Source organism: Halichoerus grypus, chromosome 2, assembly GCF_964656455.1.
Source record: "Halichoerus grypus chromosome 2, mHalGry1.hap1.1, whole genome shotgun sequence".
In the NCBI taxonomy this organism is placed as follows: Eukaryota; Metazoa; Chordata; class Mammalia; order Carnivora; family Phocidae; genus Halichoerus; species Halichoerus grypus.
The window spans coordinates 59,659,510-59,677,643 of record NC_135713.1 but is presented as its reverse complement, the minus strand read 5'-3'; the positions used below and the strand labels follow the sequence as shown (position 1 = coordinate 59,677,643).

General features: G+C 40.5%; 1 protein-coding gene across 4 annotated transcripts in view; it reads right to left on the bottom strand.

Annotated features, from left to right (window-relative positions):
- RANBP17 (RAN binding protein 17) overlaps positions 1-18,134 on the bottom strand; it is a 321,688-nt gene that overhangs the window by 16,390 nt on the left and 287,164 nt on the right. For all 4 annotated transcript variants that reach the window (XM_078066864.1, XM_078066861.1, XM_078066863.1 and 1 more), the window contains one exon: positions 11,106-11,272. In XM_078066864.1, coding sequence (XP_077922990.1) covers positions 11,106-11,272 — 167 coding nt within the window. The remainder of the gene's footprint in view (positions 1-11,105; positions 11,273-18,134) is intronic.

Sequence of the window (18,134 nt, the reverse complement as noted above, 5' to 3'; positions counted from 1 at the left end):
ACACACGTGTGGGACTAAGAAGACCTAGGTAATCTGGCTGAAGTCACGGCCTTGGGATTTCCTGGAAAGGACACTTTTCGCCTTTATACATATGAACAGCAGCAGGGATATGTTCTCCTTAGGGACATAAAAAAGTTACTGGTACCTGTACATTGTTTTTCAAATTTTACATACTTACTGAATACCTTCTCTGTGTTAGGTGAGTCTATACTCATTGGTCCATTTTGTCCTCATGCTTCCCTGAGTCAAGAATCTCTTGGCTGTGAGGACAGCAACTACCAGAGATAAAAGTCAGGCCTAAAAGGGGTGACTTGAGGATCCCTGGATTAGGCAGTGTATATGGGTCTCTCGGTGGCTGGGAAGGCCGCCCCAGGAAGGCCGGTGGGATCATTCTCAGCCTCTCTGGGGCTGCTGGTCTCCTTCAAGACCCTCCCAGCATGTCTGGTGCTTTTTCCTCTTGCTGTCGACTGGCTACTTCTCTGGGCAGGCAGCAGGGACAGGTGCCACATGGCTCTTGGTTTTTCAGGTCAAGTGAAGACCAGAGGCCGACCCACATCTTCTAAATGCCAGATCCTAAGTCTAGGGAAGAGGACTCAGTGAGCCAATCTGGGTCAAGTGCTTACCTCTTGTCTAATCAGTGCTCAAAGGAAGGGCCCTTGGCTCAGTCAAGGATTTATAAATGAATGAATGTTGTGAGTCCCACCCTGCCCCCTCCTGCCCTACCAATCCTGTCTCTAGGTCATTTCCAAGTAGTATTGCACAGTGGCTAAGAGGACACACAGTTCTGCTACTTAGAAGCTGTTACGACAGTGACTGGGCTACCGGACTTCTTGAAGCTGCACTTACGATATTTTGATTTGATATTTGATTATAAAATGTAGAAAAGAGTATCTGCCTCCCAAAGTAGTGAAACTTTACGAATACAAATATAAATACAAACGAGAAATACGTTATATTTAAGTACTTAGCACAGAGCCTAGCATATGATAATTATTTCTACTTCTTTTCCATCATAACCATTCATCACCACCATTGTCTGCGTCTGAAGTTGCTCCTCCATAGTGACCTCTTAGGTCTTAGCGACCCTGCAGGAAATAAAGCTTCTATTACAGGATGGAGGAAAAGTCTAGATCTTTAAGAAGGAGGTGTGGAAGTTCTTTCACTTTGGAGTGGTAGGGTAAGGAAACACTTCTAACTCAATCTTTTCTGGTCCAGCTAATCAGCTTCTTTGTGATATCGGTACAAGTTTAGGATCCTCCTGGTGAGCCCTGGGCTGGCTTGGGTATGACACAGGAAGACAGTCTCAGGTGTCATATTCACATGTCACAGAAACACTGCTCAGAGCATGAAGACTGTGCTTGTGTTAAAATGTGGGAGTGCTAATCCTGAATGACTTCTGTTTGTGAAATATGGCTAAATGCTGCTCCCTGCGCTGTGTCGGCATAAAAAGGCAGATGTCATCTGCAGAACTTCTGAGAGCAGACAAAACCATCCCTTTAGAACACAGATTGTGAGGGTGCCTGGGTGGCTCAGTCGCTGAAGCGTCTGACTCTGGATTTCGGCTCAGGTCATGATCTCAGGGTCCCAAGATGGAGCCCTGCGTTGGGCATGGAGCCTGGTTAAGATTCTCTCTCTCCCTCTCTCTCTGCCCACCCCACCCCCGCCCTGCACACACTCTCTCTGAAAAAGAAAAAAAAAAAAAAGAACACCGATTGTGAGATACTTCCTCAGAGTTGATGTCAGCATTTAATCTATGGATTAGAAATTTTCCTTGCAGAGGCTTTAAAAAAGGATACATTTAGGGAACTTTTAATTTACAACGATAGCCAATTATGACAATCACCACTAACGAAGAGGCTAAAAACCAACTTGTTTGCCATTTGCCATACTGGGTGAGAGATCTGTTATCAAGCATGCCTAATTATTTTGGGTGAAACCTGTGTAAAACTCTGCACTTTTTTTCCAGATGCAGTGTTCTCTGTTTTACATGAATGTGAAGGAAAAGGTATGGCCGTTGTTCATCTTTTACAACTCCTTTGCTATGCTGAGAACATTTGCTGGGACTACACAGCAAAATGGACTGTGCTAAACTGTAGATAAAACACCGGTGACAGATTGCAGTCACTTTAATTCATAAAGAAAATAGTTGGAGCCCCTGGGAATGCCGAATCGAGCCACTAGCACCCAGTGACTTGACGCTAAGTCACAAACTACATTATATATTTCAGTTTAAACACAAAGGCTAATGGACACGTGACTTATTTATTTCAAATTCTTCTTTAGGAAGAGCTGGCTCTTTTTTCTTTTTTTTTTAGCTCTTTGGAAAACATTATGCTTCCCCTCTTCTATAAACATACAAATATAATTGTAAAATGACATCATTCTGTTTTCATTTAATTACCCCTGAAATGCTTTCTATTTAATATTCATTACTCAAAAGCTAATTTAAAAGAGAAAGAGATGCGACTTATTAAAAAAGATGTACTGTCATTCACAGCAATAGTTATCTAATATACAGAAGTTAATAAAGCAGATTAATCTACAAGTCCCTTTAAGCCATTCTGGAGTTTTGAACAACTGCCTCTTTGACCTTTCACCTTCCTGCTGCGCACCAGTAGCAGGTGCCAGCTCTACAGAAATTACGGCCGCGCGTCTGAACGCGGGGTCTTTTCTTACTTTGCTTCTGACCAGCAGCTGACCCTGTAGGAGTGATTGTTTCTGGTGCCGGCCTACAGGCTCCATAAACCAGTAGCAGATAAACAAAAGGCTACATATACCAGCTGCCTTGCCTAAGGGTACCGTCCCAGGCTGACACCTCCACTCCTTCTCCAGCGTCCCAAATTGCTCCTCGTTTGTTTCCATACATGCATTTCATCCTTGTTACATTGTGCAAGGGGTGGGCGGAGGAGAAGACCCCCTAAAACAACAAAAAACCCCGTCCCTTCCTTCGAACTTGACTTTTGAGTATTCCATGTCAAACTGTGTTATTATGATGCTAATCTAGGCCTGATTTAGCAACTTTAATAAGAGGCTAAACCCTCTTGTAATGAGATAATAAAATTTTATTATGTATTTTAATATTAAAAGTCTTAAAATCAAACTCTTCAAATCATTACACTGCTACAGAACTAAGGTACTTAAATATCATAGCCCCAGAAAATGGGAACTCGAAAAAGCACATTGTGGCTAATTTTTCATTCTCAGAAATGTAAACATGGAATTCCTATGTGGTGGCAGGGAAAGCTCCAACACTCTTAATTATGTGCAGGGAAGAATGAATCTATTCAAGTATGAAGCACACTGTACCATTTCCAGCAACAGCGTGAGATGGCTTTGACAGTTATTTCTTGGATACAAATTACACAAGTATAAAAACAATCCCCATAATGATTAAATGCAGTTATGTACATAGGAGAATACCAGTGCAAATGGTAACATATTTAAATGGTTTTTCCTTCATTAAAAAAAATTATATATGATATTAAACCATCAATCACTGCTGAGGCACAGGAGCTTCAATGTATTGTCACTGGTTGAAATAAATGACTTGGAGACTGAATTCTGGCTCATTCAATATGGTGTCTCTGCTGTTGCTTAGTCACCCAACTCTCTGCTGGTTTGGGCTACATCTGGTGGATTCCATCCCTTTCAATTAATAAGGCAAGTTATGCTATCAATGGATTACATCTTTAAACTGTGCTTAGAGGTAGAAAAACACATGTCCTAGTGGGGAAAAAAAAAAAAAACAAAAACCACTTCTCTGTTCTGTTAACCATTTGGAACAATATTTGAAGTGCTTATTTCTTTCTTCACCCATGTTTAGGATGAAATTTTCTTGTGGAATTTCAGCAGGATCGTTATATAGTATATAAAGGTGTAATCTCCTCTTAGCATTCCCATTTCGTTTATAATGTAGCAGTCTATGACCATGCTGGCTTTGAAACCTAAAGTCACTGCCTGCGGATTGTAATTCTGCAAATGAATTTTGGGGGGTTTGTTTTGCGGACACTCACTGACCAATACAAGGTGTCAGGCTCTGCTAGATGCTGAGACAAGTATCAAGCCTGAAGTGATCTTTGGGTAAGAAAAGGTACTCTGTTAAAGACAGATATTACAGTTCTGACGATAATTTGATGATTCATAAATTAAGAATAGGTTTTTATTTTAACCAATTTTTCTGTTTTAAAATACCATTTTTTGGTTATACTTGAAACAGTCATTCAACAAATACTTCCATAACAAAAATATAACCAAAATGGCAAAATAGGGTATATAACAAAAAATTTGGACTAGAATCATCCTTTTACAGATGGATCAATGATTTTATAATATCACAGATAAGATGCCATTTTAGTAAAAAAGAAACATAGTTTTTCTATTTTTTAAAGTTATATACTTTAACTTTCTAAACTGATCTTTAGGGGTGGTGGTCACAAATTCATCATTCAAGAGTTTTATTGCCATCTGGATTTTTATTATGTGGCTGTTACCTAGATACTTTTGTCCAACCCTGGTCCTCTCATATATTCTGATTTGATCCTTAGTAATTAGATTGTGTACACACACACACACACACACACTTACTCAAATACGATTATTTTGAAGATTAAAAAAAATGTTTGGGAGGTGTTAACTGAGTTTCATTGACTGCTGACTGCATCCATTCTGCATGCAAAGACACAACCCAAATGTAAATAAATGCCCTCTTTAAATTTTAATAGACACCTATGTATAGAATCAAATGTAAGAGCAAAATAACAGCATCCTTTTTAATCAAGTAATCAAAAAAGTGTGCTTCAAAAATTATTAAAACATCAGCAGTCCCACATGGGATGGCTGTGAGAAGTATCAGGGATCATGCTTTGGGAGATCTTGGTTCTGAAATCCTCTAGGATTACATAATACATTGGTGGAAAACTGGTAACCAGACTTACTGTGCTGGCCTGCAGAGTGTTCTCTTTTTCTTGTTTCGTTTTAAATTTTCAATCAGTGGCCAACATCAAAAAACCTGGATTTCTGGTTCTCTTTGGGGCTGAGAGAGGTAATCTCAATAGAACTGCCAACACTGGGTCGTACCTTCTTACAGGGCAAGAATGAGCTGGCCCTGTGTGGAGGCTGCCCCCGTAGGACCGGGATGTGTACTCAACTTGGGTTGCTTTCCTAAGTTTCAAGTTTTCTGCTTGGCTCTGTAGGCATCTTAGTTTGTAGAATGGAAAGGATAGGGAGAGGGACGCTCAAAGGTATCACTTTGAGACTTGCCAACATGAGAAACCCTTAAGAACTAACAGTACCCAGTAGCAGAAGCAGCTTCCTTTAGAGAAGAGAAGCTGTTTGCAACTAGAAAGAGGTGATGACTGGCATTCTATACTGATGAGTCAGTGGTGAGAGTCAGGATGAAGCCTAGAGATGCACTGGGTATGGGGGACGGAGAGAGAGCACCTGTTGCTTCCCCATCTTCATTTCACAGCTGCCATATTGCCTCTATCCGAGAAAAACGAGGTTGGAACAAACCTCAAGAGCTACCTCAAAGACATTAAAGGAAAGGAACACAGGCACATCATGAGACAGTGATGCTGTTAGACTCTGCCGGCCTTCTCGAGGATACAGGTCCCACTCCCATATTATACTCTCAGTGTCCGGCAACAGAATTACTGATTGGGTGTGGGTGTAGGGTAGGGGAGAGGAAGGTCTGTTCGCTCTGCCTCCGTGATGGTGGGAAGCACAAGGCTCTCTGTACCAGCTGGCAAAGCAACCTCCCTCTCCCTTGCCCACCGCCTCGCTGGGTCACTGCCCATCTGTTTCATCCCGGCTGCAACACGAAGTTGGGGTATAGGATAACTGCTCTAAATCATTCTCCCTTAAGGATGGCCCCCGGTGGGACTTACTGGAAGCTCAACTTGCCTCAGTGTGAGTGCTGAAAACATACATACCACCTCAGATTAGTAGCCGTCAACAAGCTATAGCTTTGTGGTCAAGCATGTGAACTCTGGAGTTCAACAGGCCAGAACTGTAGTTTTTCCACTTACTATGTGTGACCTTGGGCAAGTTAGTTACTTAATCTTTTTGTGCCTCAGTTTCTATATTTAGAAAATGGCTATCATAATACCACCACTTCACAGACATACTGTGATGATGAAATCAGATTACACACATACATAAAAAGCTCAAGCTGCACCCAGTAAGCACTTATATTTTGCCAATATCATTTTTTTCTAGAAATAAATACATAGTCCACGCACAGAGTGCTGCGAAGAAAACTCAGATTGTGGCAGCACGTGCAAAAACCAGTTCTGTCCTGAAACGTGAGTTCCTGCTTTCTACTTTTGCTGTCTAATGACCTATCCCTGGCTTCCTTTAAACCCTCTATACCCATGTTGTCCTCTGATCTAGTTGTGAATGTTCCTTCAGTGTGTGCTTTGGGTACCAATCTACTGCCATATTTTTGATAATAAAGTGGCAAATCAACCAGACTGAGCTAATGGGTCATGTGGAGGGCACACTTTCTATTTAGGGTCCACTAGAAATGCCTTTAATAACATTAGACGATCTGGCTAATTATTTTTTAAGAGGATAAGAGAACATGAATATACTTCATCTGCTTAAGTGTTTCCCACCGCTAAGTGGGAAACCACTAAGAGTGTTGCTAAGGTTCTATAGGCCAAAATCTCAACATCAGTTAAATATGCGACTACACTTTCTCCTACTTAGTATTAGGGAATGGAATCTTAAGTATGAAAGATGTCTTGTATAGGATGTCAAAATGTTGAGCAGTATCATTTCAATCTAAACACAAAAATGAAAAAAGAGCAGATGATTTCCCTTTTGCTGTAATTCACTTTGGGATGCATGTCATGGAGAGCACTATACAAAAGCAATTTTCATTGATTGACTGACTGATTGAGGAAAAGGGTGAATGTTCTTTCAGCACACATCCCTACTGAAGTATGATTCTTATAGCTCCTGACAGCTCTTCACAATTTGTAGTTAAATGCCAGGCTGGGGGTGGGGGTGGGGGGACGGAGGGAGAAAGAGAGGGAGGGAGGGAGTGAAAGAGAGAGATAATCATAATAAGAACTCTTTGGGGGGTTTTATGATAGCTGACTTATACAAAATAGTTAAATAGATGAGGGTGAGATAAATTCAAACCTAAATGTTCTATTTGTCCCTTCAATGTATTTAGATTTTAGAGAATATAATTGCTAAAAATACCTTGTTAATAAGTTAACGGCATAACCTAATCAGTAATACTGACAACCACAGAGTTCTTGTTCTACTTCTGTGGAAGGTGCCCCTCTCTCCAGAGCAATTACTTATAGCTGCAATTCGGACTTAGACAAGCATTCAGCATCAGTGCCCTATTCTTATAATCTGAAAAAGAATCCGTCACCTCTCTGAACTGCCCCTCTAATTCTATAAAACACACTCCTCCATTTACCTAATTTGGGCAAATCTTTCACTCTGTGATATAACTAAATGAAAGCTGATCTATGGCTTATATAAGAGGCAAACACTTAACATGACCAGAGGTAAAACTGAAAAAAATTCATACAGAAATTTAATTTTCCAAATTGCTGTAGCCCATCTGTGCCTAATCACTGTTACTATTGGCTTGTTCTTAAGATTTTAGTTTATCTTTCTAATGGCATAAGAACACAGGGGGAATATTTATTCTTAATATATGTAAACTGGGTTCTCCTCAAGTGCTAAGTCCAAGGAATGCTGGTGAGACAATAATTCTTATTTGCAATGGTTTCACTTAATTACAGTGGATCTTCAAATAGACTAAATTTAATGCTAGCAAAGTTAGATTTGTTTACAGATTATGGAAGATGGCTTATTTGGAGAATATTTTTAAAAACACTGAGGATCTCAAGCCACATAACAGATCATAATAGGCACATTTCCAGGTGAGAGGCGCTTAAAATGTGCTTCCCAGGCTGTTGCACACCAATCACAAGGCCTACAAGGATGCTGGAAAACCTTTTATGTGGGTTCACGCTTCGCTTGCTATGGAAGCTTGAGGACATAAACTTTTGCAATTTGGAACTGACACTCTTCATGCAATTACGCTTCCAGCAATATATATCCAGGTTGGGGGGAAAAACAGCTCAAACTAGTAAATAATTGCAGTATCATTGCATCAGTTTAGTTTAAAGAGCTGACAAACCCTCTCTAAACTCCAAGCACAATTAGTCATTAGGGTCTAGTTTTTCAGCACTGTTAAGCAATTTGTAACCCATTCCTTTTAATAGGGTTAGGCATTACTTAACCGACACAGATGCCTTGAAAACTGAAACCTCGAGTTATAAAGCAGCCACCTTGTTCATTACCTTCAGTGATAGGCAAATCATCTATAAAAACAGCATTTAATGGGCAACCAATGAATAATCAATGGCTCACTTTTCATCTGAGTGTGAAAATGAGAATAATCTAATACAAAGTCCCTCTGGTAAGATGCCGAATCTCGAGTTCTGCTGCTTTTCAGGGCTGATTTATAAGGTCTTGGAAAGCTGATGTAAACAGATGATCAATGGGACCCATCCTTGCTCATAATAACCCCCAACTGGCCCACTCCCTCTTTTCCAAGTCCATCCCTTCAGGCTATTAGCTCTGTCCAGCTAATTCTTCCCACTACTCCGGCCTGCTGCTTTTACTCCGGCCATCCGTTCAGTCCAGCCGACTCAGAAGTAATTTTATACGCAGCAGAGAGCGGGTAGAATTGATTTTTCACTCAGCGCTCAGTTCCCATCTGAATAATTATCAATTTTACTGCCTCATAAAGGGAAGAGTCAAAATTTCAAATCAATTCAAAAGAGCTTTTGAGACGACAGAAACTGTGCATAAGAATAGAGGTCAAAGTTGTCAGTGACCTAAGGAGATGATGTCAGGTATTACTATACCCGATAGTTGACATCAGAGGCACTCAAGATGATATAACCTAGTGCTAATGCAAATCATATTTATGCTGACTACCAGAGACCAGTCATTAATATTTAAAATGCTATCTGAAAGCCTACATTCCAAATAAATAGAATGTATTCCACTGTTAATAAAGATATATCACTACTTAGTCATATGCTATAAAGCAAAGGATTACCAAGTATTATTAACACACAGAAATTACTTAAACCAACAAATGCATGGTAATTCTGAGTGAAGACAAACTTGATCGTCTCCTGTACAACAACATCACTTGCTCTGCACCGTCTGATGGTATCTGTCTAGGATCACAGCCTATTGATTTTGGTAAAATCTACCGACTTAAAAAGTTTCTGCCAAACTTTATGGGATAATAATGTGATCAGGCTGAGTGCCGGCAGGAAGGATTTGGTGGGGGACTTGTCATTTGCCATGGTGGGGTGGGGGCTGGGTCTGATTCCTGGCCAATCCATGGGTATTTCTTTTCTCCACTGGCTACCTGCTCTAAATCTGTGGTTTTCGACCTTCCCCTTGCAGAACACCTGAGGGCTATGACACACTCCCAACGGTACCAGAGGCTACTGCAGCTGGGTAGGTGGCGGGGGGTGGGGGGGGAAGGAGGGTACACCCAAATCTCAATAGAATGTAGAGTTTGAAATGGCATTCCTGGTGAATCTGAGATCTTATCCCTACCAACTAGGCCCTTGAGAGTCAACAGTGTAAGTGGTAAGGACTTGGGCTTTTGAGTCAAACAAACCTTGGTTCACATTCCATTTCCCAGTTGCTGTGTGTCTCAGTTTATTCACCTGTAAAATGGGGGTGATGATATCCACATTTCAGGGTTATTGTGGGGGTGTAAATGAGAAGAGTTCTCTGAAAGTCCTCTCCTCGTGTGTCAATCTCTGTCACCACTATATTAATCAAATTATCATGTAAGTGGTTAGTTACCTAGTAACTAACCAATTATCTCTGTCCCACCTGATAGCACCTTTAGGAGAGAAATTATGTCTTACGAGTCTCAGTGGCTCTTGCACCTTGTGCACAGAAGGTCCTCAATACATGTGCTACCTTTCTCTTCTCTTTACTGTATCACCGACGCGTCCTTAACACTTCCAGGGTCACATCAAATACTTAGAGGCCGACGGCACCTTGTCTAGCTACACAAAATCTTAACCACACACCTCCTTGCCAGGAAGACAACAGGCTGAGACATCACCCAAAATAAGTTTACATAATTTAATTTGAATAATTGTAAAAAATGATAGCCAGGAAGAAAACCTCACCTATGGCTGGCTCATTCTACGTTCATCATTTCTTTGCTCAGAGTAATACTTTCTGCTGGTGGCAGGCACCTTGTTTGTTGGCTAATAACCTTGTTGAAGTGTTTACATTTGCAAACCGCTAACTATTATGAAGATAATTTGGCAAAATAAAACAACTGGAAGCAGTATAAAGTTTCCAAAGTTAGTGGAACTGGAAAATATCATAGTGATGGTATCTCCATAGAACAATGGTATTATTCTCTTTGAAATATTTCCGACACGTGTTATTTATTTTTATGCATGCTGTTACTGAAATTTGCAGAAGTGAGTTTTTAAAAAAACAGTATTAAACTTGGGCCTAACTCATATTAGCCAGTCAGAAAACACATTTGAAAATGAAGAAGTTGTGGCTTTATTATTTATTACTTAAATGCTCTGGGGAATATGATCTATCTGAACCTTGATTTCTTATCTTAAATGGGAAGAATGCCAGTTGTGGTATGATGAACGGAAAGTTCCCAGCAAGCTGTATGGCACCGACTAGGAGCTCAGCAAATGGCAGTTTCCTGATGGACCAGAGTACTCACGAGGCAAACTTCAGAAGACATTATTAGAGGCTCCAAGAAAGAAACCAGAGCTTGACTGTTTCTAGTTCTGGCTTCGCCTTTTATTTCTTTCAGGCCTCTGGAAGAGCTATCCTTTCTTTGAATCCTAGCTTCACTGGAGTAAGATGAACGACTTAAGAGATCTCTTGAGGGTGAGTAGTCCTGGGGCGAGTGTGCTATCCTATCTTCTGGGAAAATACTCCTAGAGAATAACTGATAAAGAGTCTTGACCGGACCATTTGCTCTAAGAGATATTCAGGGTCTGGGCTGGCTTTTGGGAAACTCTGTTTCTTAAGCCAGGTGACCGACCACCAGTTACCTGCTGTAGGACATCTGGATTTTGCTGCATAAAATGTAATAGTCTCTGACCGGCCTGGGTAGCCTCTCTGCATCGAAGTGGCTTCTTGCCCTCTTCTGCTATGTGCTTGAAGAGGTAGGTGACGATGTAGTCTGAACTGGCACAGCAGCTGGAGGAGACAGCTGCATCTGTAGGAACAATAAACGAGAATTCCCTCGCATTACTGAAGTGTTTTCTCATCTGATTAATTATAATGCCTCCAATTAAAAAAATCACTTTCTGGTTTCAAAGCACTTTTATCAAACTGTAAACTCCTTGAGGGCAGGGTTTTTGCCTTGCTAATCTCTTTAAACCCAGTGTCTACTACCGGACCTGGTATAAAGATGTGTTTGTAAGTAAATGATTCCTGGATTGGATTGGACAGAATTTTCCATTTGTGACCTTAACAACCCTCTGTTCTACTCAAGTGACTTTATTAAATATCTCTTTGGTGCAAAGTGCTCCGCTTCAGACGAAACAGGGTGTAGACTTGGGGCACAGTGCTCTGTTTCAGGGGCAACCCCCACCCTGGTGTCCAAGATCTCATGATGGAGTACAGAAGTCACTGGAGCACAATGCTGGGTACAAACGAGCGACACACCGCTGTGAGGATTTTGAGGAAGACATCACATTTGGATGGGAATCAAAGAGACTTTTTGAAGGAGACAGAACCTGAGATGGGCCCGGGAAAGTTATTTTAGTTAGATATAAGGAAGGACACTTTTCAGGTAGAGAGATTAGCACAATATACATAGAGCGGTGGGAAGGTAGGCATTCTGGGGTCAGACAGCTCTGGTTTCAAATCTCATCTTTTCCAATTACTTGCTCTGTTGTTACTTTGAAAGGACCACTTAACCTTTCTCATCATTTGTAAAATATCCTGCAGACTTGAATGAGAAGAAAACAACTAGAAATTCTCATAATAAAAACAGCTGATGTTTAATGAGAGCTTACTGTGTTAGTTACATGAATTATTATTTTGCATCCTCACAATAATAGTTATATTATTATCCTCACTGTAATAGTTACTATTATTATTATTTCCATTCACAGGCAAGAATAGTGAGGGATTAAATGATGTGTCCACTGCCACACGGCTAGATGACTATGGAGCCACTGTACGAAAATAAACAAGGAGCTGGATTCTAGAGCTACGTTCTTAACCGCTAAAATCAAGTAGGTATTAAACAAAATTAGGTAGTAAGCAAAAATATATGCAAGCATCACACACTTTCTTAAAACACAAGGGGCTCAAAAGATGATGTACTACCGGTGTGCCCTCATGATGGAAAGAGGAGGGTGTATTTGGGAGCAGGACTTTGGTTTGAGTGAAAGAATGTATAGGGAGTCAAAAGAGAGAAGGCTGACAAAGTAGGTTGGGGTCTTCCTCGAGGGCATCCAATAGTGGGCTGAGACACTACTTTTATTTGAAAGACAACAGAGGTGTTATTAAAGACTTCTTTTAAAGCAAGTGAGTGACATGATACAGCAACCATTTATTAATTATCTACTTTGTACATTAAAATTATTTCTAACAACCACTTTGTATATAGTAGGTGTTATTTGCATTTTTCAAGTGAGAAAAACGAAGCTGAGAGATAAAGAGCTTATCCAAAGTTCATGGTTTTTTTTTTTTTTTTATTTTTTAAATTTATTTGGCACAGAGAGAGAGACAGCAAGAGAGGGAACACAAGGCTTCCCGCCGAGCAAGGAGCCCGATGCGGGGCTCGATCCCAGCACCCTGGGATCATGACCCGAGCCGAAGGCAGACGCTTAATGACTGAGCCACCCAGGCGCCCCCAATGTTCGTGGTTTTGATTCATAGCATGACACTACCCAGATTTTCTGGCTAAAGGTAACACATGGACACAGTCCCGAGGAGTTTACGATTAGTAACAGAAATGACAAAAGAAACAATTAAAAACATTCAAAAAGTGGCGAAAATGGTAGATGCAGATGAGGAAAGTAGACTGGGAACCAGCAGATTATACACTCCCTAAGGCAGTCATTCATCTCTTATTCTCATTAATCTCTGAGCTTCTGAGACATGTGTGCCTTCCTAGATCAGAGGTGCCCTCTTAGCTGAATTAAAGAATAGGCAGACAAAGCTAATCTGAGAAAGGTTTTTACAGGTCTTGAGTTGTGTTTAATAATAATATCTAGAACTGATATAACACCATGGTTTAAAAACTCTTTCAAGTACATCGTTTTGGAGAGAAATGGCATAATAAATAGAAAGAAGTAGGTCGGGAGAAAGTTTTGAAATACAGATAGATGAATGCATTTAAACTTGAGGATGATGGTAGCTGATGCAGGATCAGGAGGGGTTGTCTGAAGGTCTAAAAGATGGCCACGGACAACAGTTTGGGAAACTGTGGCGCTATGGAAGCTACACATGCAAGTCAACTGTACTGCTATATTTTCCTTTGAAGGAAGGGGCTCTTTTTCTCCTAAAACTATGGTGTTTGATCGATTGATTGATTTTTTATCTCCCCTCCCCCCAACTGTGTTACTTTGCAGAAAGGGGAGCTTTGGTTTTATAATTCCAGGAGGTAATATCATGCAGTGGAAAACATCTAGGCCTAAGAGTCAGGCACAGATTTGTTGAGCTTTGTTGCTTTTCTCTTTTCCTCCACATTTCTACCTCTGAAGTCCCAATCACGAAAGTAAATGGATTAAGTAACTTAATATCTACAAAAGGAAGCAAGCAGGAAATAGATACCGTTTCCCTCACCAGTGAAGAGCAATATGCTATCAATCACACAAAAATTATGAAGACTTCACATAGATTTGGTGACCACATGCCATGCAGGTTGCATTAAAAGGTTCCATTCTACTGAGTCAGCTATGAAAAAGCCAGGTAAACACTTTAGACATGAAGGTTGGAGCATATATCCTTGCAATAAAAGCAAGAAGAAGAGCTTCCATTACGGCTGATTTATGGTTGGGGACTCTGAAATGGATAAATGTTAGTTTAGGGTAGATTGAAAGGTGTGGAATCATAAGGATCAAGGGCCATTTGATCAAAAACAGAATGAATAGTGCTGAGGACTGTGTATTATTATTGGTTTTCTTTATTTGCAGCTCAAGCTATTGTTTGAGATTCAAATAATGAAACTCTCCTGACATAAGAGGATGACCAGAAGTCATGAATTTTTATATTTTGTCCTGGTTCTCGGTATTCAGAATCTTTTAAGAAGGATTCGTCTGTGATTTAGACTATTGTAGATACAATTTTTAAGCCTAATAGGCACTTCGTCCTCTCCAGCAACTTGTTGTTTGGCACTAAAAACAACCAAATGCTCCTTTTCTCCTGCAACCAGTCTCCACAGGAAGCACATGCATCATTAATAGCCCTCCTGTTCACTAAGACCCATCACAGAAAGCTGTTCTGAAAAGTTAACTGTATAGGAAAGAGTTGCTTAACTGAGTCAGGAGAATGATAATGGGGCTGAGCTAAACTTTGGCTTCGGCCCAGAATTTCTCACCATGGCAGAAGAGAGGATGGAGGTCTTGGAAAAATATGGTGTGAAAGGCAATTTCAGAAACAAAAGGCCTGTATGGGTGGTGCAGTAGTTTTGGAAACAGGTGGGCCTAGTTTTGAATCTATATTTTCTAGATGTTTTGACTTTATGGAGCTTCAATTTGCACCTCTGTAAAATATGCTTAATACCACCTACTTCGCAAGGCCTTGGGAGAAATCAGTAAGGGGAAGTGTGTAAAGACTACCATAGTGCCCAACACACAGTACTGTCCCCCTTTTCACTTTCCGTGTGTTTTCCTGTTTCAATCCCTGAAACACCAAGCCCATCACTTAGTTTGCTAATTCATAGCTTTCTTCTATCTTTAGCATGTTTTTGGTGGGAGAAACTAATGTACAAGGTCTCTAAGTTTCTAAATGTTTCCTGAATGTTTTGCTCCCATGTTACATTCACACCACTTCCTCCAATTCAAGAATGTGTTCAAAATAACAACATACTCTATTAATAATGAATATTTTATTAGTAGTGGACTTGATGAGGAAAGGTCTGGTGGTTTCCAGTTGGTTCAACTTTTCATTTGCCTTCACCATTCCTTGTTTTTGCCTTTTGTGCCATGCTTTGCTTCTTCTTGGAACGCACCCCCATCCCTGCCCCGACTAAACTACAGAGGCCTTCCCTGATCACTTCTTCTAGAGAAGCCACATTTAATCATTCTCCAGTCATTATCCCATTTTAGATCTTTGTTTAGCACTTGTCATGACTTGACTTTTTCTTGTGTGTGGTGTTCATTTATTTATTATCTTCTCCCTCCAGAATCTAAGCTTCACATAAGCAGGGGCCTTATCCGTCTGTCTTGTTCCCTTTAGGACAGTCAAGTACCTAGTATGTGCACAGTTGACACTTACTGAATGAATGACTTGAGAATTACTATTAAGAGCAGCTTTTTGTAAGTCCTGCACTTGGTGTCTGTGTGTAAGAGCATGGTGGTGGGGGGGTGATGGTGGCTGGGTAATTAAAAAGACAGAAAATATAATCTCTTTTCTCATTCACCTTTCTCTTCCCCATATTATAGTTGGCCTGAAACTAAAAATGCTGATGAATGACGATTACCAAATTTTTTTAGTATCATGTTAAGCATATTAGGTGAGTTACTACTCTATCACTGATTTGAATTTTTTTGTGCCTCCCTTTCATTTTTTTCCAGAGGCTAAAGCAGAACTGAGACCTGCTTGTAACCCAAACAATAACTATAAATGCCTCTTTGCAGATCTATTATTGTTGGAAAAGGAGAAACCCAAGTGGTTATTTTCAATAGTCCTTTTTCTCGAAGACACAGGGCATGATTCACCTGGCAAACTGTGACCTATATTAGACAGATCTAGCAGAGTAGTGAGGTGGAGAGGAATGGGTTTTAGAGTTAAAGAGACTCCTAGATCAGGCTCTTATTAGTTATGTGACCTTGTGCAAGTTGTTTCACCTCTCTGAGCCAGAGCTTACTCATCTGTATAGTGAAAATAATATTACCTAATTAATTTAATTACTATATGCTAGTGGTACCTCAAGACACTGTTCCTGTCCTTTGGAAGCTTACAATCAGGTAGGAAATAAGGACAAACAGCACTATTAGGGTATGTAACCCAGTTTTGGTATGCATAGTGGTTCTGAGAATGACAAGGGCGAGCTACACATCTTGAAAACACCTATGACAGCATCAGGCACAGAGCACTTGTCCACAATTATACACTTAATAAGTGGTAGCACTGGGACTTATTCAGTATTCCCTCCATAATGCTACCCCATCAAGACTCCCTTGAGAGCCTTGTGAAAATGCAGATTCCAGGCCCAAGACCATACTTTGAGAACAACATAGCCACCTGCAACTAATTCAAAATCTTAAAGTATTACCATGACGTGAGATAAAAGAATGTCAAGGCAAACTGTAATAAGAAAAGACAAGACATCAGTTTCTTTCCATGAAGGATTAACTGCTATAAGAATTTTTCCTTCTGTCATAAACAACTAGAAAACAGGACAAAAATATGAAACAACATTTTTCAATTATTGCACAAGTAGTATAGGGCTATTAAACCAGAGAGGAGGGAGACAAATGAGGTCCCACGTATACAGTCACTGGAGCTCATTGCCCCAAGGAGTTTCCAGGCTATAGGCCTGGAAGGAGGAACCCAAACAAAGCCAAGTAGTCTCAATGAGTGGAAGAGAAACAGTTTGAACTTGGGGGGCTGAGACAGCTAGAACTCATGGGACAGAGCTTCAGAGAGTGGGAGCCATACAAAGAGAGAATTCTGGAGATCTGTAAAGGAGTCATTTCTATCCAGTCTTCGAATAATAACAGAGATATATAATACATGTGTAGCTGCAGTTCCAGAAGGAATGGAGATAAGAGAGGAAAAAGGTAGACCGTGATTATCTTTTTTTTTTTTTTTTTAAGATTTTTATTTATTTGACAGAGAGAGAGAGACAGCCAGAGAGGGAACACAAGCAGGGGGAGTGGGAGAGGGAGAAGCAGGCTTCTTGCAGAGCAGGAAGCCCGATGCAGGGCTCGCTCCCAGGACCTTGGGATCATGACCTGAGCCGAAGGCAGATGCTTAACGACTGAGCCACCCAGGTGCCCCCAGTGATTATCTGAAGGCAAACTATGATGACATTATTTGAAGGTGTAGGTTATACACCCTAGAGTACCACTAAAAATAAAGAAGTGTGGCTAATAAACTCATGGAGGATATAAATGGATTCATAAGAAACATTTAATTAATCCAAACCAAAAGAAGGCAGGAAAAGGGAAAAAAGGAAAAAAGAAACAAAGCTCAAATAAAAAGAAAACAAATAGCAATATTATAGATTTAAACTCAAATACACTGGTAGTTACATTAAATGTAAATGGTTGAAACACTAATGAGAAGGCAGAGACAGTCAGATTTGATATAAAAATATGACCCAGCTATATGCTATGTATTAGGCAAATATGTCCTATGTCCATGTGCTAACTCCCAGAACCTGTGAATATGTTAGATTACATGGCAAAGAATAAATAAGATTGCAGATGGATTAAGACTGCTAATTAGTTGAGTGAAAAGTAGGGAGATTATTCTGGATTATCTGGGTAGGCCTAATGTAATCCCAAGGGTCCTTAAAAGTGAAAGAGAGAAGCAGGAGAGGTCAGAATTAGAGGGAGATGTATCTATGGAAGAGTGGTTATAGATGCAATCTTGCTGGGGGCCATGAGCTAAGGAATTTAGGTAGTCTCTACAAAGTGGAAAAGACAAGGAAATGGAATTTCTCCTAGAAAGGAACACAGCTCTGCTGACACCTTCACTTTAGCCCGAGACCCATGTCAGATTTATGACTTAAAGAACTATAAGATGGGGTGCCTGGGTGGCTCAGTTGGTTGGGTGTCCCACTCTTGATTTTGGCTCAGGTCATGATCTCAGGGTTGTGAGATTGATCCCTGCATCAGCTCTGCGCTCAGCACAGAGTCTGCTTGAGATTCTCTCCTTCTGCTCCTCCTCCA